The following is a 24,280-nucleotide window of genomic DNA, read 5'->3' as shown; positions in this document are numbered from 1 at the left end:
TACAAGCTTCGACCATCAGCCCCACCCATAACACAGGTTTTTCTCTGAGCCACCAAAAACCCCTAACTAAACCATATGCAAAAAACTGCTTAATGAAATTTAGGGTATCAAGAAACCCAGGAAAAAGAATTTCAGCAATGGAAGTCAATGATCTACTACTTCTTAAAATAAAGATTGAGAATATTGAACTAAGGAACAAGGAAAAGTACAATAAGCAAAAACATTGCAGAGCTTGGGGAATACCAAATCTAGCTTTTTAGTTTCCTCTCATCAACATGATCAGACTCTCGGCTCTAGACCCCATGGTCATGGGTTCGATTCCCACCATCACCCCGGCCCTTTTTTTCACACAACCCTTCCCCCCTCACCACCACCAAAGAAAGAATACGCATCGCATATGAGATATAACGTTCCTTGGCTAATATGCAAAGTTAATAAGGCCATTGTTTTAAAAAGATAAAGATTAGCAAGTAGTCCAGGAAGTTTTTCGGATTATTTTATTTTTCCCGGTGGTCTTACGATTTTCACAAAAAACTGGTTACATTTTTAGACCTCTTCCTTCACCAAGCTAAATTTGAAGACAAAAATTTTAGCCATTAACTGTGTAATTTTCCAGACCTTTAAGTTGTTATATAAACCTGGTTGGTTTTACATTTTAAAGTGTTTTTAGTCTCAGCTTAGTCATTTTGTGCCTATTCGTGCCTTCTTTTGATCAGATTTTATCGTAGTTAAGATTTTCAGACACATTTGAAAAAACTTGCCTGTTTTAAAAAAAAATATTTCTGTGAATAATTCTAATAATAAATTGTTTGACATTTTGTCGTTTTGCAAGGCATTGAACCATTCATTTTGCCATCCTCAATGGTGTGTTTGTGTCCTAATAACAAGTTATCCAGATTTATATAAGGCAACTGACGAGTTTTCAATGTACTAAAACAATTTTAAATTATCTCAATATTGTGTAAATGTCAGCAATTTACGAACGTTACAATTATCTCGTTTGCCTTTTGATGATTTCAGCTATGGTGGAACTTCACAATGACAATGCAGCCTTTGTTTTCCTTGCCTCTATTATTTAGTCAGTTGGAAAAGAGAAGTTCAAGAGTGAGCCATGATATTAATTCTTAGACAACTTCCTGTTGAGATATTTAAAACTGCAAATTTTGTATGGATTTTTTTTATAATTTTGTTTAGAAATAAACTATACTGTTTTGGTATCTTGTGGAAATATTACCATAGTTATAGTTTTTGGAGGCATCTTCTGCCCCTGTTTGATCTCCTTTTCTGTTTTTAACATTGCACCTGAAGATATTTAAAAAAAATTAAAATAATGAATTGTATGAAAAAATTACTGGGAAAAAAGGTCAGAAATAGACAGTTTTTTTTTTTTTTTAATTATTTTAATTCAATGTAATGGTTCATTAAATCAGAATTCACTTCGACGGTATGGCGAGGGAACATTAATGGATTGTTGACGGTCGATTCCAGAAATACTTCCTTAAAATAAATAAAACAGGTTATAATTGGCATCGTTTACAAATTTAATTTATTGTTGTTAGAGGAAGACAATGACAATATAATCTTTATCTTTCTTTTCTTATAAGATAAGAGGTTCAATTCTTGAGGTCCTAGGGATAGGGATAGGAACAAATGAGTTGGGAAGATTGTGCTCTTTGATTTTTTTTTTTTTTTTTTTTCGCTGAGAAGCTTCAGGCTGTTAGTCAACCTCCTTGTCAACAGCCGCCAACTAATAGCCTGACGGTACACTACACCACCAAGCCAAATGTCAAAAATTAATTTAATAACGCAGGTATAGAGCTATAGGGTCATTTTGTTTTCAGCTCAGAACTTTCTTTCTGCACCTCCTCCAGGCAATTTTGGATCTTTGAATAGTTTTAATTAGATACGAATTCCATGTAAGCCTCTGGTCTAATGTGACCCCTAGATTTTTGGCCGTTTTGGAGTCTATCCCTGTCCCTGAGGTGTTGCAAATTCGAATATAAATTCTCACTCTTCTGATATTTTATTATTACATACAATTATTTTGTTTTAATTTAATTATAGTTATAATCCGATGAAGATTTCCAAAATTAAGGAAAGTAATTAAAACGATAAGTAAAAAGTTTATCTTTAGTTGGGTCAAACAACTGCAATTTGCATGGAGAAAAATAGAAACATGATGATAATTCGACTATATCTCTGCTGCAAGAGCTAAGGGCACAATTTGTTGACAATTAAGATTAGAATAATTGAAAATTTAAATCAACGCAAGAAAAAATAAATGTCTAATAGTTTTTTTATAGCTCGTTATAAACGTTTTATAAGGTTTATGTAATTTTTTATACAAAAAAAATTTTTTAAACTAAATATATAATGACATACTACATATTTTCGCAGTGTAACAAAGCATATTTGTTAGAATTAGAAAGAAAAAATATATGTTTAACAAACCTGATCATGCGATGTCTCCTGTACACTCTCGTCATTCATTTTTCTAGGCTAAAATCAAAATGGATTTTAAAAAAAAAAGTTAAATTTTCATGTTTGCATACAATTGTTGTTGAAAAATGAAAATATTTTTAAAAAATTGTTTGGCCTTACATAAAGGAATGACTGCAAAGGATTGATCTTCCCATTGAAAATTTTGGTCAACGCTTCAGAATGGACGACAGACGACTTTGCAGCCATTTTAATACTTTCAAACACGAATGATCTCGTTGGTTCAGAAACCACTCTCATCTGTTCCTTATTTCCGTTGAGAAGATAAAACAGAAACAAATATGCTTCACTGTAAAAAAAAAATAATAATAATTAATAAATATATTCTTTGTATTTATTTTCTATAAAAAAATAATTTTTCCATAATTAACTAACTTGAAATTAATAGTAAAATCCTTGTCAGAATAATTCATACTGGGGAATTTTTCAAATTTTAAAATAGCGAGTATTGAAAACAAAAGCGGCAGGTTTTCTCCAATTGAGTCGACGGTTGACGTCCTCTTGGCCCAGGATATCCATTCTTTGATGTTTGACATTTTGTCGACGTACTTCATTTGAAGTCGCATCTCTCGGATGACTTTGGCCTTTCGCTTCAGGTAATTGATGAAGGTCGTAATTTGGTGTTTGTGCTTAGAAGGGACGTGCGTGGCGATCTGGTCGATATCCTTCGGTCCGATTGTTTTCAGGGCGTCGAGCAGTTGGGTCTTCTCCTCGACGGACCATTTCCTGTTGTATTTGTCAGTACAGGGCGATGTCACCCTCAATCTCCTGGTCCTTTTTGAAGACTCGGCCTAAAAAAATTACCTACGTGATCTAATAATTCCAATAAGTAATAATTTGAAAAATATATTGATTTTTGTTTGCCATGCAGCAGTATAAAAGTTTCTGAAATATTTAAATTAAAAAAAGAATAGACCAGGATGTCTCAACCTCCTTACCAGACCATCAAGATCCAGTCCTCTGACATAAGCTCAGCTTAAGTGGATCAAATTAGTAGAGTAGCTCCTACGTATCAAGACCAGTCAATATGGCTTTTGGAGGATCATTATCGTCGAAGAGGGATCATGTTCACTTGGGTAAGAATAGGCAAAGTTGACGCATGACACTTACTTTTGGGCCAAAACAAAAAAAATGTTTGCTCGATGTCCCACCTAATTTAATAGTGGCATGGCTCTATATAGAAAGCATGTAGGAATGCTACCCGATATGTGAGTTTTTGAGTCCTCTGTCACAAAATGTTTGTGTTCCCTTTTGTGTATAATGAGAGTAAATGTATTTATTAGTGTGAATGTGTATGGTGAGAGGAGTAATGGTGGAATATTGAGTAACCTAATCATCCCTTAATTACATAGTTACAGTTTGTGTGAAGAGAATATGTTGGAATATCAAATACTCCACATACTTGGTTGAGTGAACCATATGTACATACAAATTGATTAAAGAATACGATGTAGGTGTCTAGATTTAAAAATTGTATGTGTTGGGGACAGAAATGACCTAGTTTTTGACAGCCCCTGAAGAATAACTTCAGTGGATGGTTGGTAAGAATGAAGTCCAAGCAACCCGAAGTGGTCAAGCCTCGACAAGCCATAAGAAGTTGGTAAGCTCAATCTGTACACATATGTACAGAGTGGAGCTTATTTAAAATATAAAAAAAATGATTTGCTAAAAATTGTCCAAGTTTCTTATTTAACCTTAAACGAATTGTAAATGTAACTAAATCATTTATAATAATTTTGATCTCCCTGTTTTGGCTTTTTCACAGATTTTGTCTTGCAGACCAAAACAGCAAGAATAGGCAGGCCAAAATAATCAGAAACGACCAAGTTACATTTTCATCATCTCGTAGACCTCAAGAAGAAATAAAAATTAAAATTGTGACTTTCTGTAATTTATTGCTTATTAATTTATTTATTACAGTAAATAGTTTAGCAAACTGGACTTGTATTTTTTTTTCAAAATAACAAAACAATGCCACAAGAAAAATAAACAATTTCACTTTTAGCACATATAAAAGCTCGTAGTGCTTCTTTTTAATGCATTTTATTAAAAAAGAGTGAAAGTTATTCTAATATTTTTCCTTATTCAAAAAGTATTATCACAATAGAAATTTGAATGACATGATGAATGAATAACGTGATAGATAAGCAGTGAAATATTTAGTATTCATTATATTCAATAATATATTTGTGTCAAACAAAAAAGTGAATAATTAGTTAACAGGAGGTTTAATTTAAGAAGTCCGGTGTTTTGGGTAATAAAAATGTAGACATTGACACTTCACCCCAAGTACTGATTTTATTGCTCAAAGTAGAAAAAGGACATAGCAGCAATGGCAAGAAAAAGAAGAAAAGCAGAAAGATGTACCCAACTCAACCTAAGTAAAGGGTACAAAAACAAGAATATAGCTATCATGTCAGATAGCCAAGCAGCCATCAAAGCACTAAGTTCAAATATCATTAGCTCAAAGCTGAATTGCAAATCCAACTGCAGGGCCCCGGGACATGTGGACCAGAAGGCAATGAGAATTGGCAAGAAAAGGGGCTGCTACACCGCTAACAGGACCTGAACCCTTCTGTGGCATAGGAACACACACTATTAACGAGTATCTCAGACAGAAGGACAAAAAGAAAATGAGGGAACTATTGAATTCACTCATTGGACACAGCAAGAATCTTCTAACCAATTTTGGAAGGAAAGAAATTACAGAATGTATCAAGGGAAGCAGGAATAAACTGCAAATCCTAATAGGATTCCTAACAGGACACTGCAAGTTAAATGGACACTTAAAGAAGATTGGAATAATCCAAAATGGCACATGCAGATTCTGCAGAAACACATCTACTAACAAACTGCGAAGTTACACTAGCCCGCAGGAGGAAATGTTTTGGGATGTACAATGTGACCATAGAAGAGCTTGAACCATTGAAACCGGGCCTATTAATCAAGTTTCATGATGAAATTAGACTCACCGATGTGCTTTAGGCAGAGCACAGGGGATACAATAGCTCTTAAAGGGCGCAGTGTACTATACCCCGAAACTATATCTACAATGGCAATAGGCTGAGATAAATAACAACAAATTAAGGGAGATAAAGCTGAATGTTGCACAATGGAACTTCTTGTCAGACAACAAAACAATCTTGATTTGTCTGAGAATAAGCTCACTCATGGATATCTAGTAGCTAGAGAATTAATTTCTCATGCAACTCATGTCAGACTAAAGACTGACTAGGCTAGAAGATAACACCACATGGCCAGAAATTCTTGGTGATTTCTCAAATAAAAACAATCCTACAAGCCTCTAAATTACTGCTCAAAATATATATTAATCTAGCCAGCTATGGGGTGGATTGAAGTTCTTGGGGTGTGGGTGTGGCGGGGCTTGGTGGGTGCGCACCCATCTGGGAGCTTCGGGTCACTGCAGGCACCCGAGATTTGGAAGGGTGTGGATGTCAGTAGTGATATGCAACACCTCAGATGATCTGCACAATAATAATTAAAGTACAGATGTATCAATTTTTGGAGTAAAGGGAATACCAGAAAGGGGGTGTTGTCGTCAGAGCTCACCTTTTTGCCCATTCCCCGAGCTGCTCAATCACCCTGTCATAAAGTAGAGATTAGGAGTGTTAAGGCAATAACACGCATATGTAGATTGCCTTTTCATAACTTAAAAAAAAGGTTTGTTTTTTAAAGAAATGACAAGCAAACCATATGTAATTCTTCTTGCTAAAGAACGCTTGCTTACCTTTTGTCAGAGAAAATGACTAGAAACCTTGGAAATACTTAAGATTGGGAGGAATGAGTTTAATCTGTTTAGAAAGTTAATAAAATAAATCATTAAAAAAAATGTTTAAAGAATCTTACTATTAGGCTTATACAGCAAAGGTATAAATTTTCAAGGTAAAAAATATTTGATGTAAGTATTCACATTGTTAAAGTTCAATCTTTCATTTTATAAACTTGTGCCGCATTAGTTATAAAAAAAGACAAGGTTTTGTAAGTTTATTGCTGTAAGTTTTAAACTTCAACATCATTTCGTTTATAATTTGTACAGAAAAGACCGAAATATTTAATATTTACAGTAATTTAACTTTTTTTACGCAACTATATTAAAAACCAGATGTGATTTTTTTTAAAATTGCAAGTTTTGATAGAGAGAAAAAGAAATGGAAACAATAAAATAAACATATGTTAAAATTATAACTAAAAAATAAATTACTTTATTATTTAAAAAAATACAAAATTTAAAATTTAAAAAAAAATCAGTGTAATGTAAAATGATATAATACTCAAACTATATTGAAGTATAACTTTTTATGACACTTTCTAATTTGGCAAAGGTGTAGACAAAGTCTTCGGCGTTGGATCCATGTTTGTAAAAGTGATGGGTGTAAGCTTGGTGGATGAAGCTGTTCCACGCCTTTTCAATCATTTCGCCCAGTTTGCCAATGTACATCCCGTTGTTACAAAGGAGGGAGCAGAATTTCTCTTTGCCCTGGATGACCCTGTTGTTCTGTAAGCTGAAACACCTATCCCGCTTAGGGACCCATGGTACGTAGAGTTCGTCGGAACCAAAAAGCGATTCCATACAATGACCGGCGCCTGTTATTTCATTACCGGTGCAAGCTACGAGGTTAGCTATGCATTTGTTGTAAACATATGCTCTCTGTTTGGAACTGCTGTTGAACTGCCAAGTTGGCTTTGTGTCCCAGAGGCAGTCGTCAGCTTTGACAAGCATCATTTTCATGTGGCGCAGGATTGCATCCCACTTGAGAGGGGTTTCAAAAATCTGGCTACTTTCTGGATAATAAGGGGTGGACTTCATGTGCAACAGTTTGTAATCGGGATGAGCTGTCATCATTGGGAGGAATTTCGACAGGCAATTGGAAGGCACCGCCGCGCTAAAAATACACGACAACTGACCTGCGATAATATTGTTCATGTTCTCGTAATTTACTTGTTTTATCTGGAGTAACTGCGAGCAGATCTTGTAGAGATAGTCATTTGAAAAAACAATAATAGAATCAGAAGATTCATAAAGTTTACCGACAGTGAACATTGTATTGTAATTTTGGACGGTGACTTCTCCAGAGGTGTTGGGGAGTACAAGTGCAGTGATGTTGTTATTTTTTGGATAGTCGTTTTTCAAGCATCTAGATATGTACGTACCAACGCCAGATCCGGTCCCACCGGCAGAGCTCATCAGCAAGAAGAAACTATCCAAGCGATCACATTTCTCAGCTTCGATTCGTATCTTCTCTAATACTTCATCCCTGACTATAGGACCATTTTCATAATGACCTCTTGCCCAGTTATTCCCCGATCCTCCGGTATTGGTCGTGACTGCATTTTCCTTGGGGTAGTTCCACAATCTGCCCTTGATTTTGCTCTCTAGCTCAGAAATGACTTTTACCTCCGTGTCAACAATGACTGAACGAGCTTCAAGCCGGTCGTTCTCGTACCTCGAGAACCAATCGTTCTCTACATGGTTGTCGATGTACTTTCGGCTGAAAATTTTCGTCGGGACACTGTCTTTGCTGAGACAGTCGAATATCTCGAAGCCCAACTGTCCGCCGCACTGACCAAATTGGAGGCATATGTTCGGCATACTTCTTTAAGAGGGTAGACAATAAATATATTAAAAAAATTAACACACACCAGTCCAGAAGGTCCGGGTACAGGCTCGGCGGATTTTTTTCCAAACATCAAGACTTTCACTTTCTTCACATCTAAAAGCAGATAAAATAAAATATTTTCTCAAATATGAACTGAAAAAGTTTTTTTTTTATTTCTTAAATTTGTCTCTAATAATGATAAATAAATTTATTGACAAATATTTATTTTATAGAAATACACAGAATATAACTGTTTTATTAGGTTTTAAGATTCATCCCAAAGTAGAAAACAAAAATAAAAAATTTAAAAACTGATTATTTTTATCCAAATTCAACAAAATACCTCATATCATCACACGCATGAAATATATTAATTATTAAATTATTTAAAAAAATGTGCCATTTATCAAGACAAAATCTGCAATGTATCTATTTTATTTAAAGCAATTAAGGTTTTAGTTGAGATAAAAAAGTCAATGGCACGAGCGGGATTCAAACCCATGATCTTCGGCTAGATACGCCGCTGCTCTACCACTTGAGCTATTGTGACCTCGATCCACTCGGACACCAACTTCCCATCTCAACCACACCTTTTGAATTTTCCCTCCTTTTTGCCATTTTTCAATTATAATTAATAATTTTAATATTATCTCAACTAAAACCTTAATTAATTGTAATATATTAATTGGTCAAGCGGACCACGAAATTAGTGAATTTAATGATTAAAAATCACTTAAGCTCTCCGTGGCCATTTCATTTGTCGTCGAGAATCCAACCCGATTACACATTTGAAAAATGGCAAAAAGGAGGGAAAATTCAAAAGGTGTGGTTGAGATGGGAAGTTGGTGTCCGAGTGGATCGAGGTCACGATAACTCAAGTGGTAGAGTAGCGGCGTATCAAGCCGAAGATCGTGGGTTCGAATCCCGCTCGTGCCATTGACTTTTTTATCTCAACTAAAACCTTAATTAATTGTAACATATTAATTGGTCAAGCGAACCACGAAATTAGTGAATTTATTTAAAGCATTGTTTGAAAGCCTTTTAAGAGAATTTGTGCAAAATCAATATTTGAAAAAAAAAAACAATTCAAAAATAGCTTGATCTTCTTCGATCTGCCAATCCTCATCATTTCGGAGGCTTCCACCTACCAGTCATACTACCTAGATGAACAAAATATAAAACGTCGAATATTTAAGTGTCAAAAAATAGATCCAGTTAGAAGCATTTGGATACAAATTTTTAAGAAAGTAAACATGGTGATTTTACGAAGCATTTTGATGACTGTTATGTAGCTCATCCTTGCATTACAGCCAGTTTGAATTGACTAATCAAAGAAGCTGTTAAGTGATAGTTTCGATATGCAGTAAGAGCGATAAAAAGATTGTCTCTACTACTACTACTACTATATGTCTTTATTCTTTAATATATATACAAAGTTTACAAATCAGCAGTATATATTACAGAGCAAGAAAGACGTTCCTCATGGTTTAAAACCGTCTGAGGGAATCTAGCACATAAACTTATTAACTAAAATCTCTCTTCTTAGTATTTACAAGTAATTATAATTAGTATTTACAAAAGGAATATATACTTTCTTCAAAAATGTCAGTAATGTAATAATAGAACATAATTATATAATAATATAATAATAGCTAGCATTAATAATAGAAAATATATACATCTCTTATTTATGGTTACTTATATGCACATAACTCAATAATAAAATAAACTACAGTAAAGAAAATGGAAATAATAAAAGTAAAAATAAATAATAATGAAGTACATTATCTACCACAAGAGATAATAGTAAAAAACAAAACAAATAATAAATGTTTAAGATACAATATTCAGGTTGAAGATGAGCTTTTCACCTATTCAGGGGAATCCAACAAAAGAAGCTGCCTCCACCCTCTCCAGGTGCCTCTGATTCTCGCTCTAAGAAAATAAGCCTCTGCAGAAATTGACCAACACAGTCCAATCCTTGCCATTAATATATTCTAGCAGAATCTCACTAGACAGAGTTTCCCTACCAAAATATTGTTTCCTGACAGCGGCCAGTGCAGGGCAAGTTGCCAAGAAATGGAACAAATCCTCCTGCTTTGTACCACTACAAAGTTTACAGTTAATATCCTGTTGCTTGAAGTGTTTGCAGTTTAAGTTAAACAGATCCCCCCGACAATTATCCACCGCATGCTATCTAAGGGTAGCGAGAGATCCATTAGATAATTTGGGGATTTGAATAGAAGCTCTCAAAGGAGTGGGAAACTGTCTGAATTGACCATAGGTGTGTAGTATGGTCTCTTTATATTGTCAGAAATGGACCGTCTAACTAGTCTCAAACCATCTTTCCACAGTTCAACTCTGTCGATATTGTTCCGGTCTAGGGACAAGTCCAAATTAAACTGCATGATATGCCTTTTTATTTCCTTAAAGCAATACATTTCTTTATCTACAATCTGCTTGGCAAGGATCTTCAGGAGTCTATTATCTGGTAGGGATAAAATTCTTATTATGTAATCAAAGTGAAGTTTTATAGTGTAGAGAAAAATCAGCAGGAGACCCATCTCAGCATAGAGGAAGGCTGTGGGGGCGTATTGAGGCAGCCTGAACAGCCTCCTGATGAAGAACCGTAGAAACCCTCTACCTGTCTCTAACAGTCGTAAATTGTGGTCAACGACTATCTTCTCTTCGATTGAAACTTCCGGTAGCCCTAAACCACTTGGCTGTCACAGACATCTGTCACTGACTAAAGCTCCACCCAGAGGAGATCGTCTCGGCTTAAAACCACACTTTTAAGAAAACTCAAATTTGTTTCACAAAAAAAAAATCAATAAAAAAATAAACTCATGATTTTTTCAAGGTTTGATGTACTTTTGTGGTGAAACTCCATTATCAAAGGTTGAATGTCAATAAAGCCTTTAGTAATACAAGCAGGATTCGAACCCACGACGTTTGGCTCACCACCACTTGAGCAATCGTGACTTCGATCCATTCGGACACCAACTCCCCATCAACCTACAACCTTTCGAATTTTCCCCCTTTTTTGTCATTTCTTCATCACAACAAAGACCTTACATAAAAAGAATAATTAATTGAAATAATTAAAATGGTCAATTAGACCACTAAATATAAATGGATTAAAGTTCGTTGTAATTTTATGATGGAAGTATTATCAAAGGTTGAATGTGAATAAAGCCTTTAGTAATAATAAGTAATAAACAGCTTTATTCACATTCATCCTTTTGAAAATCAACTCAACTTGATTCTAGAAAGCATGAAATTGAACTGATTTTCTTTATTTTTAATCTGAAGAGAGTATATTTATTAATAACGCACTAGTTAATTTGGAAAATAATTGAATATAAGTTTTTTGTTTTGTTTTTTTGTCTAAACCAAAATTATAACATAATGAGAGTTAACTAAATTCTTACCATTATTTCACCAAGACTTTTTATTATTTATGTGTTTTTTCGTTTCCAAGAGAATCACGAGTCCCTCCTTATCACTAAATCCTTATCAGAGAAGGTTATTTTCCAAAAGCTCCAATGAAAAAAGCTCCCTCCAAAATTTCCCCATTACTAGCTTCTCGGTTGAAAAGGGTAAAATCCAAACTATGTCAATTTTGAAAATCTAACTTGCTTTATTTATTTTTTTCTACCGTTAAACTCTAACAACTGATTTTAACTTGTATCATACTTTTGTATCATATTTCAAAACATAAATACAGGGGCTAACTTGTTTTTGTGTTTCTGTAATGCTTGAAGATTTTTCAATGAAGAATTTTAAAGAGTGTTGAAAGGTTTTACCTTCATTTTTGATTTTATTCTTAAATTATTTAGAATTTTTACGTATTTTTTAGTGGAGCATGTGAATTTTTGGAGATTTTTAATGGGAGGTTTCAATTTTTAAACTGTTATCTGATATTTCGTTTTCTGTTCGGGACCAACGTGTTTTTCTTTGTTCAACAGGTGGTTTATTTTTATTTTAAAACAGGTTTTGGATTCCATAAAAGAAAATTATGGACGAGACGATTTTGGTGGCGAAATACGCCAATATCGAGTACGACCAGGCGAAAACTGTCATAGAACAGTTTGAAGAAGATGCTACGATACCCTTTCTAGCAAGGTACAGAAAACATTTGATAGGTGACCTGACTGCTGAGGATCTGCGCTTTATCAAGCAGATGTACCAGTTCGCCAAGTCGATCAAGGCGAAAGCTGAGAGTATCAAAAAGAAGATCGATGCGAAAGGCGAACTGACGGATGAACTTCGGAACTGCATCGATCACGCCCAATCCCTTCCGGAACTGGAAGATATCTTCGCCCCGTACAAAAGCAAGAAAAAGTCCAAGACGACGTTGCTTAAAGAAGTCGGGTTTGACACGGTCGCAAGAAAGCTCCTCTCCGGTGAAGGGGTCGTCGAACCGAAATCTCTCGTCGACAAGAAAAACGAGCTTTTAAAAAGTCCAAAGTCTGTTGACGACATGCTTGTAGAAATGATTTCAGAAATTTTATCCGGCGATACGGAACTGGAAAATCTAGTTTCCCAGCTTACGATGAAAGAGAGGATCTTGCTCGAGTGCAAGCAGGCGAAAGAGAAAACTGCAAAAGAAGACAAGCCGATCAAAACCGAATCTGATAAACCAAACAAAACCGATTCGAAAAAATCTTTCGAAGAGAAATTCGAGAACTACTATGAATTTTCTAATTACTACAAGTTTGTAAAGCCGCATCAGATCTTGGCCATCAACCGTGGTGAGAAGAGAAAACAGCTTTCAGTCAGACTAACAGTTCCGGATAGTTTCAACAGATCCGTCGAAAATTTCCTCAGGAAGAAGTGGTCAATCCGAGGCACCCAGTATCCATACCGTACCAAAATTATAGAACTGTCCATTAAAGCTTTGCTCTCTAAGAGGATCCTGCCAAAGGTGAAGAAAAGGATACGAGTCGATATGACGAGACATGGCGAAAGGGTCGCGCTCGATGTATTCAGTTCGAATCTGAAATGGCTTCTTCTAACACGGCCAGTGCGCCCCCATGATAAATACGTCGTCCTCGGTATCGATCCGGGTTTTAAAAATGGATGTAAAATCGCAGTGGTCAACGTTCGACATGAGATACTTGAATTGGATGTTTTCAACTTGGACAATTACAACAAATTTAAAAGTTCGCTCAAGGACTTGATTCTCAAGCATAACGTAAACACGGTAGCTATAGGAAACGGGCAGGGTTGTCGTCAAGTAGAAATGCTAGTCAGTAAATTGATCAAACAGGAAAAGCTAAACATCAAATACGTCATAGTACCTGAGCAAGGTGTGTCGATTTATAGTTGTAGTAAAGAAGCAGTTGAAGAGTATGAAGGCATGAAACCGAATTTCATCAGTGCAGTGTCTTTGGTTAAGAGACATCTCGACCCTCTAAGTGAATTTGTCAAAGTTGAGCCCAAGCATCTAGGCGTTGGTATGTATCAACACGACATCGACACGAAAAAATTAGACGAAGAGCTTGGAGAAGTGATATCAGAATGTGTCAGCGATGTTGGCGTCGATGTAAATACAGCACCTATCCAGCTTTTAAAACGTATAGCTGGCCTTACAGAAACCCGGGCGAAAAAGCTCATCGAGACCAGAGAGAAGAACGGCGGTTTCACTTCTCGCAAACAGTTGATGGACATTAAAGGAATCGGGCCTAAAACATTTCAGCAATGCGCAGGTTTTATCAAAATTGTCCCTGAAACCAGCTTGACGGCTACGAGCTCGAAGAAAGCAAAGAAGATGCGACCTGATTTTAATCTACTAGATCAGACGATCATCCATCCTGATGATTATGACAAAGCAGAATCTATAATGAATATGGCAGGCGTATGTATTGAAGATATAGGCACACCTGAATTCATACAGAAAATACAATCTTTTTCGAAGAGACAGCACATCGAAAACATCGGTGAAAAACTCAAGACTCATTCTTCGACTGTTAAACTGATTTATGATGCTCTCTCGAAACCCTTGGATTTTGACATCAGGAGCAAATCGGACGCTCCTTTATTCAAAACTGAAATCAAATCCATCGATGATTTAATAATCGGATCTGTTGTTACTGGGCGGGTTGAAAATGTTACACCGTTTGGTTCATTCGTTGACATCGGTGTGGGAAAATCAGCTCTGATTCCGGAATCAGCTTCGAACCGTGTCAAACTGCACCTCGGGCAGAAGGTCTCTGTCAAAATAATAAATAAACGAGGGGAGAAAATTTCTTTGCTCCTTTTAAATGTTATTTCTGATTCATAATTAATTTTGTGATATTTTTTGTCTAGTATTTATTTATTTTAATTTAAATGCCTTAGTCACAAACTGCTCTTTTTGTTAAAGTAATGTGATATACTTTATTAATTATAAACAATGCAAAGCCAAAAAAATATTTTTTTTCTTTTTTTTTGTTATATAAAAATTGACTAATTATATTAATATTAACAAAATATTAAGTATTTTGCCGTTGAAAATTCTCAAATGTTCAGTTTTACTACTTTATTCACAACTTGTATTTTGTTAATTACATTAATTATTGTTGATTTCCTTGACTGTTTATTTAGAAAAATTATACATGTTTTACGTTTGTATAAGTATTATTTATTTTCTATCAGAACCTTACAATGACAACAGACTGTGTGAAATACATAATGTACATTTTACACATTTTATGTATGTTTATCACTTAATTGAAGGGTATCATTCCATGGCTCCATATAGAGAGCGTGTAGGAGAACGATAGCGAGTATTAGAGTCTGTATTTATTGTAAACAGTATTCATATATATCTCATTTTCTGTATTTTGAGAGGTATTGTATTTGTTAGCATGAATGTGTGAGAGCCTATGGTAGAATATCATACACTTCTACACCCGAAATGAGTGAAAGGTAGGAAAAATCGAAAGGAAGAGATACCAGGCAGAAGAGTTCTAGGGATGCCAGGCAGGCAGTGTTCTAGAGATGCCAGGCAGGCAGAGTTCTAGGGATGCCAGGCAGGCAGAGTTCTACGGATGCCAGGCAGGCAGAGTTCTACGGATGCCAGGCAGGCAGAGTTATACGGATGCCAGGCAGGCAGAGTTCTAGGGATGCCAGGCAGGCAGAGTTCTAGGGATGCCTGTTGAAGCTTTGACCCCTAAATTTAGGTTTGATAACAAAATCAGCAGCAGCAAAAAAGAGCAGCAGCAGATGGTTCTGAATATGGGTTAATAGCTGGTATTTATGAACATAAACCAAGGACTCCATAGCCTTGGGCAATATGCCACTGTATTTGAAGTGAAGGTTGTGATGGAACATGGTGCCAAGGAGATTAAAATGCAAGATATTGTAGGCAGAAAAATAGCCATCAATTCGAACATCCAGGCGGCAATTGATAATTCCACATTGCGGTAAAGTCCAGTCATTTGGGATTGCATTAGGGCCTTGTCAGAAGGGTGGGGAAAATAACAAAATTACCCTAGTCTGGGTACCAGGTATTTCAATTGGAAATTTTACATCAAATGTGAATTTGGGGGTCAAAGAATCCCTTCTTTCCTATTTATATACCATTCTCTCAAGTAGGGTGTTGATATGATACCACTTGCTCTCACACACTACACATTCACGCTAATAAATACAATCAATCTCAATATAAACAAAATGAGATATATATCAGTCTTCTCCCCTATGGGCCTAAACAAAAGTCCAGCTCAGAGTCATCAGCTCTGGCATCTAGGAGTAACCAAAGATGGAGGCAAATCCCTTACCTTCTTATTCTTATCCTTTCCTTTCCTTAACTCCTTTCTTTTCCTCTTCCACTTTGGTGGAGGCTTCCCGGATTACTGAACCCTCACCCCTCGAGCGACAGGTGAAAACAGTATGAGGGCAACCCCTGGGTGGGCAATCAATCTCACCTTAAAAATATTACTGAACCACGGGAGTGGATGATTCCAAGCAGCCCCCAATAGAAGTTTGAGTCATGGTTTGTACCTCAGCTGGAGGGTACCGGCCAACAGGAGCCGGGGGTAGAGCTACCCTTATCTACCTCTCCAGGGGGTGGCAGAAGGTGGAAACACTGGAAGCCACCAAACTCCTGGGGGTGTTTCGGCACCCCTGGGCATCCGATAGGTCTAGCAATAGGCAGGTATGGACGTTAAACAAACCCTGAGTCCGTATCGATAAAGGGAAGGCAGGGAAGTATGTATCTTCCTAGTTCTCTGATTCAGAGTAATTGACTATCCTTCTCTGAAGTTTTGGCCATTGGCTGTACTGATACAATTTCATTTCCTAGGTTTTTTCTGTATGCTAGGTTATGTCTACATTGAGTCTTGCTTCGAAGACGATATGGGTGGTTGTTTCTTCGTCCTCATTGCATAATTTACATATGGGATGTATACAATGTTTTCACAGATACCAGTGATCAGTTAATAGTCGTATCACTCCTCTTAGCCTGGCTCTCTCCAATTGCAGCAGTGAATTCGCCAGTCTTGGTGAGGACTTTTTAGCATAAGTTTACTTATATGTCTTTATTCTTTAATGTATGTACAAAGTTTACAATTCCGCAATATATATTATAAAACAAGAAAGACGTTCATGGTTTAAAACCATCTGAGGGACCCTAGCACATAACCTTAAATAATTAAAATCTCTCCTCTGGGTAGTTACAAGTAATTATAATTAGTATTTACAAAAAAGAATATATACTTTCTTCAAAAATTTCAGCAATGTAATAATAAACATAATTGAATAATAATAATAGCAGAAATATAATTGCAAATATGTGCATCGCTTATTTATGATTACCTATAATGTACATACTCAATCAATAAAATAAATGGAGATAGTAAAAGTAAATAATAATGAAGTACATTATATACTACAAGAGATAATACTAAAAAACAAAACAAATAATAAATGTTTATGATAAAATATTTAAGTTGAGGATGAGCTTTTCACCTATACAGGGGAATCTGCCAAGAGAAGCCACTTTCACCCTCACCAAGTGCCTCTGATTCTGACTCTAAGAAAATAAGCCTCTGCAGAAATTGACCAACACAGTCCAATCCTTGCCATTAATATATTGTAACAGAATCTCTAGACAGAGTTCCCTACCAAAATATTGTTTCCAGACAGTGACCCATGCAGGGCAATTTGCCAAGAAATGGAACAAATCTTCCTGCTCTGTACCACTACAAAGTTTACAGTTAATACCCTGCTGTTTGAAGAGTGTAATTTAAGTTAAACAGATCTTCTGTGACGAATCATCCACCGCATGCTATCAGAGAGATCTATTAGATAATTTGGGGATTTGAATAGGAGCTCTCTATGGAGTGAGAAACTGCCTGAATTGGCCAAAGCTGTGCAATTTTGTCTCTTTAGATTGTCACAAATGGACTGTCTAGCCTCAAACCATTCCTCCACAGTTCAATTCTGCTGATGTTCCAGTCTAGGCACAAGTCCAAGTTAAGCTGCATCCTTTTTATTTCCTTAAACCTTTCTTTATCTCCCATCTACAGGCAAGGATCTTCGGTAGTCTATTGCCGGGTAGGGATAAAAAATTTATTATGTAATCGAAGTGGTTTTATAGTGTTGAGAAACACCCTAGAGTTTATCCACTTCTCTTTTTGTTTTATTTGGACCCATTTCGTGATGGAGGATTCTGTATTTGTTTCTGTTATCCCAAGTATTTGGGGCCTACGTATGTCCTTGCCGATCCTCCTCTGACCAGTGTGTCACACTGCACACGAAATTCAAACTTCAGACCGTAAAACAAACAAAAAATAAATTAACATTTCTATGCGTAAATTAAAATCTGCAGAACCAACATTTTACTCAACAATAGAAAATTGAGAGAAATAACATTTGACTATTTTTATAATTGATTGCACCAAAGTGCTCAATGCCAGACAACATTAAAATCCTTCAAATCGGTCGGATTTTGAACAAAGACTAATTAAAGAATATTGAGATTTTATTAATTAAGCTATCTATCAAAAATTTGCAATTTGTCTAAACATTTAAAAAAAATATTACTTGTTAATTTGAAAAAAAGATATACATTGAAATCCCCCCTGTCATGCTATCAATATTACTCTATTCTGAAACATTTAAAAATTTTAAAAAAATTAAACTCATTTTTTAAGTTTTATTATTTTTACGAGTAGCTAAAATGGTTTTAACAAAATTAATATTTTATTTTTTTTATTTTTTATGGAATGTGGAATTAAATCAAGTATCTTTTGAGAGGTTATACAGCGGTTATCCACTCTATTTATCCTTCGGTTTGCACAAGTTTTATTGTTCTTACTTTTATACCCTTTTATTGCATGTTTTGACGTAAAATGTCTCATTTCGCCTCTCCGATGCCAAGCCAGGAGTTCCTCTGGAACGTGTTTCAAAGGTAAATAAAAAAAATTCATTTTCTCTTGGAATTATTATTTTTTAAATATTTCAATTTCCAGGGTTGACAAAGATAGAAGTGGTTACATATCTTCCGACGAGTTACAGCAAGCTCTCAGCAATGGTACTTGGACCCCATTCAACCCAGAAACTATCAGGCTAATGATAGGTAATATTAAACAATAAATTAATGTTTTTAACCCCCCAAAAAATACATTTAACAATGACTCAAGGTGAAAGTCATTTTTATCAAAGTTTACACTGATCGGGGGCACACAATCTTCCTTTTTGAAGAGATAAGCTACATCGAATTTGCCCTATTAAATAATTCGGCCATTTTTTATACTTTATTTAATTTCAATTTAAAATAACGCACATGTTACAATGTTCATGTTAATGCGTAAAATATGCATTAATAATATTCAAAATGTTCCTCGTAACTTCATAGTTAAATACCCCTTATCCACAACTTCGTAAAAAAAGGTGGAACACAGTCTTTACAGCCTTTATATTTTAATAGTAATAATAGCTGTTATTTAACATAACCATAAAAAGAAACATATTCAGAATCAATTATACATATTGGTACATAACGATATGAGTAGTGTTTGCTAAGCGATCAACCAGCCTTCAATACGATGTTGAATTAGGATTCGGGTTGTGGTCTTCAAACATACAATGTTATTATATCAACGCCCAAGCTTTCGACAAGTTTTATTATCTTCTTCGGGGGATCTAATGTTGATATAATAACATTGTATGTTTGAAGACCACAACCCGAATCCTAATCAATGTCAATATGAGTAGTAATATCTTAAAACTAGCGATTATTTGGAGATCGTGAGATGCGGTCTGGTGTGATGTAGGTCTAGAAAAACATTTTTTTTTCTTACCAATGTTTTGATCTTTATTGAGATTATCTTCAGGCCTGGGAATTATAAACATATTTAAACAATGTTTATAAATCCCAGGCCCTGCAAGAAGATCAAAACGTTGGCACAATAAAAAAAAAGTTTTTCTAAACCTACATCACACCAGACCGCATCTCACGATCTCCAAATAATCGCTAGCTTTAAGATATTACTGCTCACATCGATGTTGAATTAGGATTCGGGTTGTGGTCTTCAAACATTTATTATTATTTTTATTTATTATTTTTATTATTATTTTTCTTTTTTTGTCTTGCCAATATTGTGATCTTTTTGCAGGGCATGGGACTTATAAACATTGTTTGAATATGTTTATAAATCCCAGGCCTGAAGATAATCTCAATAAAGATCAAAACATTGGCACGACAAAGAAAATGTTTTTCTAAACCTACATCACATATATGTATGTATTGCATGATAATTTAGGAGAGAGAAAAGTTACAGCTAATAATAAAGTAATCATAAAGTATGTAATACCAAATTAAAGAAAATTTAAAAAAAATTACACATAAATAAGATTCTCTTAATAAATTTGTTTGAAGATTGGGATGCTCGGTCAGGTAGATGTGGAATAAAATGTTTTGTACATTTATCGGCCAACTTATGCAGATAATGTTCTCTTGGTTATTATCACAGATGTGATCAAAGAAATATATTTTTAATTTTAAATCTTCACCTAGCTTTCGGAACTTTATTGTTCCTTCTTCAGGACTCTACAAAAGGATATATTATACATTTTAATGTTGACTAATTTAACAATTCTACAAATACTATGTGTATTTGCAGAACAAGATACACATAGTAGATGATGGGTTTTGGTCTGCGAGTCGGTGAACTGTTGAACTGGCACACGGCCACTTACTGTGTCTGTCTCCACTCTTGGATTTTTTTCTTTCAGTTATAAAACCCAGTTCAACACAAGACACTCATTTTTATACTTACTGATTTTTTTTGTCAGAAGTATATAAACTTTAGTTGAAAAGGTGAAGAAGAAAGTGAAAAGGTTTTCAGTGTTAACATGAAAATAAAAGAACAGTAAGTACAAAAACGTGTGTCTTGTTCTTATATATACTTGATGGTAAATTGGCCAAAATTAAAATGTATAATATATCCTTTTATTATATGGTACAATAAAGTTCCGAAAGCTAGGTGAAGATTTAAAATGGAATATAAAAGAAAAGAAAAACTAAATTTTGAAGTATACTGTTGTTTCGTCATATTTATTGACATCCTCTAGGCGAGGTATTAATTGATCTTCAGTCAACCTTACTAGATGAAGGTTTGAAGAAGAAGGAAAAACTCAATTAGTACCTGCGTGAGGATGTTGATAAATTTGACAAAATGTCGGCATACTTAAAAATGTAGTTTTTTTTTATTTTTATATTCCATACCTACCTGACAGAGCATCCCAATCTTTAAACGAATTTAATCATAATCTACTCAACGTTTTTCTAATAATCTAATAGTTAAAGCATGTGATGATGTATCTGTTCTGCCATGCTTTCTTTCAATATTTTACCAGCTCCTGCCAACCCGATACATTTAAAATGTGTCTCAGCTCCTTCAGATTTAGGTTCTTTTTGTTAAATAATTCCACCCTAAATTCTTTTAGTGCAGGACAGATGTCCATAAAATTTGAGATGAAAACCAAGACCTTACATAAAAAGGAATAATTAATTATAAGAAGTAGTTTGGTCAATTAGACCACTAAGGGATTTAATAAGTAAAATCAGTATAATTTCACTAACAGCCCCCCATGGCCACTTCATAAGTCACTGAGAATTGAATCCTGATTACACATTTGAAAAATGGCAAAAAAGAAGAATAATTAGAAAGGTTTTAGGTTGAGATGGGGAGTTGGTGTTCGAGTGGATCGAAGTCATGATAGCTCAAGTGATAGAGCAGTGGCATATTCAGCCAAAGGTCGTGGGTTCGAATCCCGCTTGTGACACTAACTTTTTCATTTCAACCCAAACCTTAGATAAAAAGTATTATCAATCATGATTTATTGGCATTGGTTAAATTGTGTTGTACACATGTGTTTTCAGCATAAGTTTTGAATTCTTTCGAAGAAATGGGGCTGTTTTTGGGCCAGAAGGTAAAGAAGAGGCATTAAATAAATGAACTAGTTTATTGGCATCGGTTAATTTGTACAGTTTCTTTATGGGGTTTATTTCTCTAGTAAGAAGAAAATAAAGATCTGATTGTCACTCACAACTTGCTATTTTCATTGGGGCCAGAAGATTTTCAAGGTTGGGTGAAATGAATGGAACAAAAATAATTAAATTTAAACAAAAACTTCGTTTGTGAACTTACAAACTTTGACTGGACTCAAATGAATAAATGACGACAAATGCTTGAGAAAAAATTTAAGTAAAATCGGTATAATAAGGGAAAATAATACATAAATTAATCAGCTCGCCGCCGAATACAATTTAGGCAGAAATTATGATTTTTTTCTGCTCACAGTCCATTGTACAGCTCTGCCCAGAAGAAAAGTTTTTTTTTTTCAGCACTTAATTCAAGCAGAACTAATAAAAGCGATATTTTTTCTTATTACAACTTTTGATACGTGTAATTTCAGGTGGTGATTAAGAGGTATTGAGGTTAAAAGGGATAGACCATGAATAATTTTTAGAATGACTGAAGAGACCAAAACCAAAATTGCCCCTTCTTAACAGAGTGCATCATATTTTGCAAAAGTCGCTTTTAACTCATAAAGCAAAATATCAGAAATTTTGAGATTAAACACACTTTTTTTAATGCTTAACTAAGACTGTATTAAAGTTTAATAACCTCTTTTTAATGAGTAAATCTTGAGTTTACTCTACAAAAGTACCCACTAGAATTTAAACCAACCACAAAAATACTGAAGTTCAAACAATGTGAAAATTACATTGCAAGATTTGTCAATGTTATCTGCAGGGTGATGAATTTGGTCGTTATTGATATTTTTGTCTATCTATTCTAGCTAGGCCCTTAGGGTCGCCCCAGCAAGGATATGCTGACAAAAATTTAAAACCAAATTTCAGTATGAAATTTAATTTAAAACCACAGCCTAAATCAAAATCTGATCTCTAATCTAATATCACAAGAATAAAGTAAAGTATAATTTGTCAACTCATTGTTAAAAGCCATTCTTTTGTACATTTATTTTCTTAAGAAATAGTGGCATAAAATATCTGTGGATATTGAAATTTTCCTAGTTCATCGATTAAAAACTGACATTCTGAAGATGGTACAAAAAAACTAGTTTTTTTTTTAAATGAAAAGTATACCTTTTCAGGTGGTAAATAAATAAACGAGGCCATACTTTATTTATACATTATTGTACTTTATTATTCATTTTCAAAACTAATAATGATTTTGATAAAAAGGCAATTAACACTTTTAGATTGATGAGTCATCGTTTGAAGAGATTACACAACTTGACGGAAAAAAGAAACCGAACACCAGATGATTCAATTTGTCAAGTAGAGAAAATGATTTGAAACGTGGCTCTTGAAAATATCAACATGATGTAATATGTAAACTATTACACTAAATGAGTAGTTAGTAAAGAAAAAAAAAGTAGTAGACAAATTTAGATTTTTTAAAGGAACGTGCATTTATTTAATTTTATAATCACATCCTAATGAAAACACATTAAAAATAAAGCATATGCTCCATACTGTATCCAAATTCAATTATATAGTATGCTGATTTTTCTAGCTTTGCGTTTATCTATTCAACAAATTTGACAAATTTTATAAACTATTTCAATTAATTATTCTTTTTTTGTAAGATCTTGGTCGAGATGAAAAAGTTAGTGTCACGAGCTGAAGGTCGTGGGTTCGACTCCCTCTCGTGACACTTTTTCATCTCAACCAAGACCTTACATAAAAGGAATAATTAATTGAAATAATTAATATGGTCAATTAGACCGCTAAACATAAATGGATTAATAATTTATAAACTATTTTGATTTGTTCCGAACCAGGGATGTTCGACAAGCAAAACAAAGGTCAGGTCAACTTCACCGACTTCGGAGCTTTGTGGAAGTACGTGACCGATTGGCAGGCATGCTTCCGCTCGTTCGACAGGGACGGTTCGGGCAACATAAACCGCGATGAGCTCATGTCTGCCCTCACTACCTTCGGATACCGCCTCTCGCCGCAAATTGTCAACCTGATGGTGACCAAGTTCGATAGGCATGGACACGGAACAATACTTTTCGACGATTTTATTCAATGCTGCATTGTCCTTCATGTAAGTCACTTGAATTTTAATTTTAAAACTACTAATTGTTTATTAATATTAATATATGTTTTAGACTTTAACAAGTGCTTTTAGAGCATTCGACACTGACCAGGATGGCGTGATTACAATTCATTACGAGCAATTCCTTTCTATGGTCCTCGGCTTAAGAATGTAAATCCAAACCAGTTTAACCTCATTGTATTATCATATTCATCATCACTGAATGTAATTTTAATATAAAAACGATATTCATATTGTTCACAGATTTTTTATTGTTAATATGCTAATAGAAAAAGATTAAATTTAAAGACTATAAAAAAAAATTTAACAGCATGATAGATAATTCTAGGATTTACAGTAACATTCGGAGAGAAAGAACAACCCTTTTTCTCATGCCACTCGAAATGTGATATTTTTTATTGTTATTGTAATTATGTGATTGTATAAACTGAGTTGTATTTTCAACAAAATAAATGATTACTGATTAATGATTATAGATTTATATAAGCTCACATCGGCATGTACAAACACATGTGTAAGAGTTGATCTTATCATTTCAATTTTAGCTTTTGTAATGTTCAATAAATCACCGTCAGA

The 24,280-nt window shown here is 34.6% G+C and overlaps 4 protein-coding genes across 6 annotated transcripts; 2 read left to right on the top strand and 2 right to left on the bottom strand.

The window, feature by feature from the left end:
- Window positions 1-1,275: 1,275 nt before the first annotated feature.
- On the bottom strand, window positions 1,276-12,005 carry LOC106674160. 3 transcript variants are annotated; one of them, XM_014406726.1, is made up of 6 exons: window positions 11,549-12,005; window positions 8,161-8,231; window positions 2,875-3,290; window positions 2,602-2,788; window positions 2,452-2,499; window positions 1,276-1,302 (listed from the first exon to the last, which is right to left on the bottom strand). In XM_014406726.1, exons 2-6 carry the CDS (start codon window positions 8,206-8,208, stop codon window positions 1,291-1,293), a joined length of 711 nt encoding a protein of 236 aa, XP_014262212.1. In that variant the 5' UTR covers window positions 8,209-8,231; window positions 11,549-12,005; the 3' UTR covers window positions 1,276-1,290. The 3 variants fall into 3 exon arrangements, with proteins under 3 accessions (XP_014262212.1, XP_014262210.1, XP_014262211.1); XM_014406724.1 differs by lacking the exon at window positions 1,276-1,302 and adding an exon at window positions 1,374-1,497 and having other exon boundaries at window positions 11,549-12,000; XM_014406725.2 differs by lacking the exons at window positions 1,276-1,302; window positions 8,161-8,231 and adding an exon at window positions 1,382-1,497 and having other exon boundaries at window positions 11,549-11,639.
- Window positions 6,746-8,154, bottom strand: LOC112126097 (tubulin delta chain-like). The gene has a single exon (XM_024226672.1). The coding sequence runs from the start codon at window positions 8,108-8,110 to the stop codon at window positions 6,797-6,799; it is 1,314 nt and encodes a 437-aa protein (XP_024082440.1). The 5' UTR covers window positions 8,111-8,154; the 3' UTR covers window positions 6,746-6,796.
- Window positions 12,006-12,034: 29 nt separating the features above from the next.
- Window positions 12,035-14,662, top strand: LOC106674158 (S1 RNA-binding domain-containing protein 1). The gene has a single exon (XM_014406722.2). The coding sequence runs from the start codon at window positions 12,136-12,138 to the stop codon at window positions 14,401-14,403; it is 2,268 nt and encodes a 755-aa protein (XP_014262208.1). The 5' UTR covers window positions 12,035-12,135; the 3' UTR covers window positions 14,404-14,662.
- A 3,704-nt stretch (window positions 14,663-18,366) lies between these two features.
- LOC106674007 (programmed cell death protein 6-like) lies at window positions 18,367-24,046 on the top strand. Its single transcript, XM_014406429.2, has 4 exons — window positions 18,367-18,516; window positions 18,578-18,684; window positions 23,424-23,692; window positions 23,757-24,046. The coding sequence occupies exons 1-4, from the start codon at window positions 18,458-18,460 to the stop codon at window positions 23,856-23,858; spliced, it is 537 nt and encodes a 178-aa protein (XP_014261915.1). The 5' UTR covers window positions 18,367-18,457; the 3' UTR covers window positions 23,859-24,046.
- Window positions 24,047-24,280: the final 234 nt, after the last annotated feature.

Source organism: Cimex lectularius, unplaced genomic scaffold (genome assembly GCF_000648675.2).
Source record: "Cimex lectularius strain Harlan isolate CLEC.00 unplaced genomic scaffold, Clec_2.1 scaffold89, whole genome shotgun sequence".
Lineage (NCBI taxonomy): Eukaryota > Metazoa > Arthropoda > Insecta > Hemiptera > Cimicidae > Cimex > Cimex lectularius.
The sequence above is the reverse complement of the archived record's forward strand: the minus strand, read 5'-3'. Positions and strand labels throughout refer to the sequence as shown.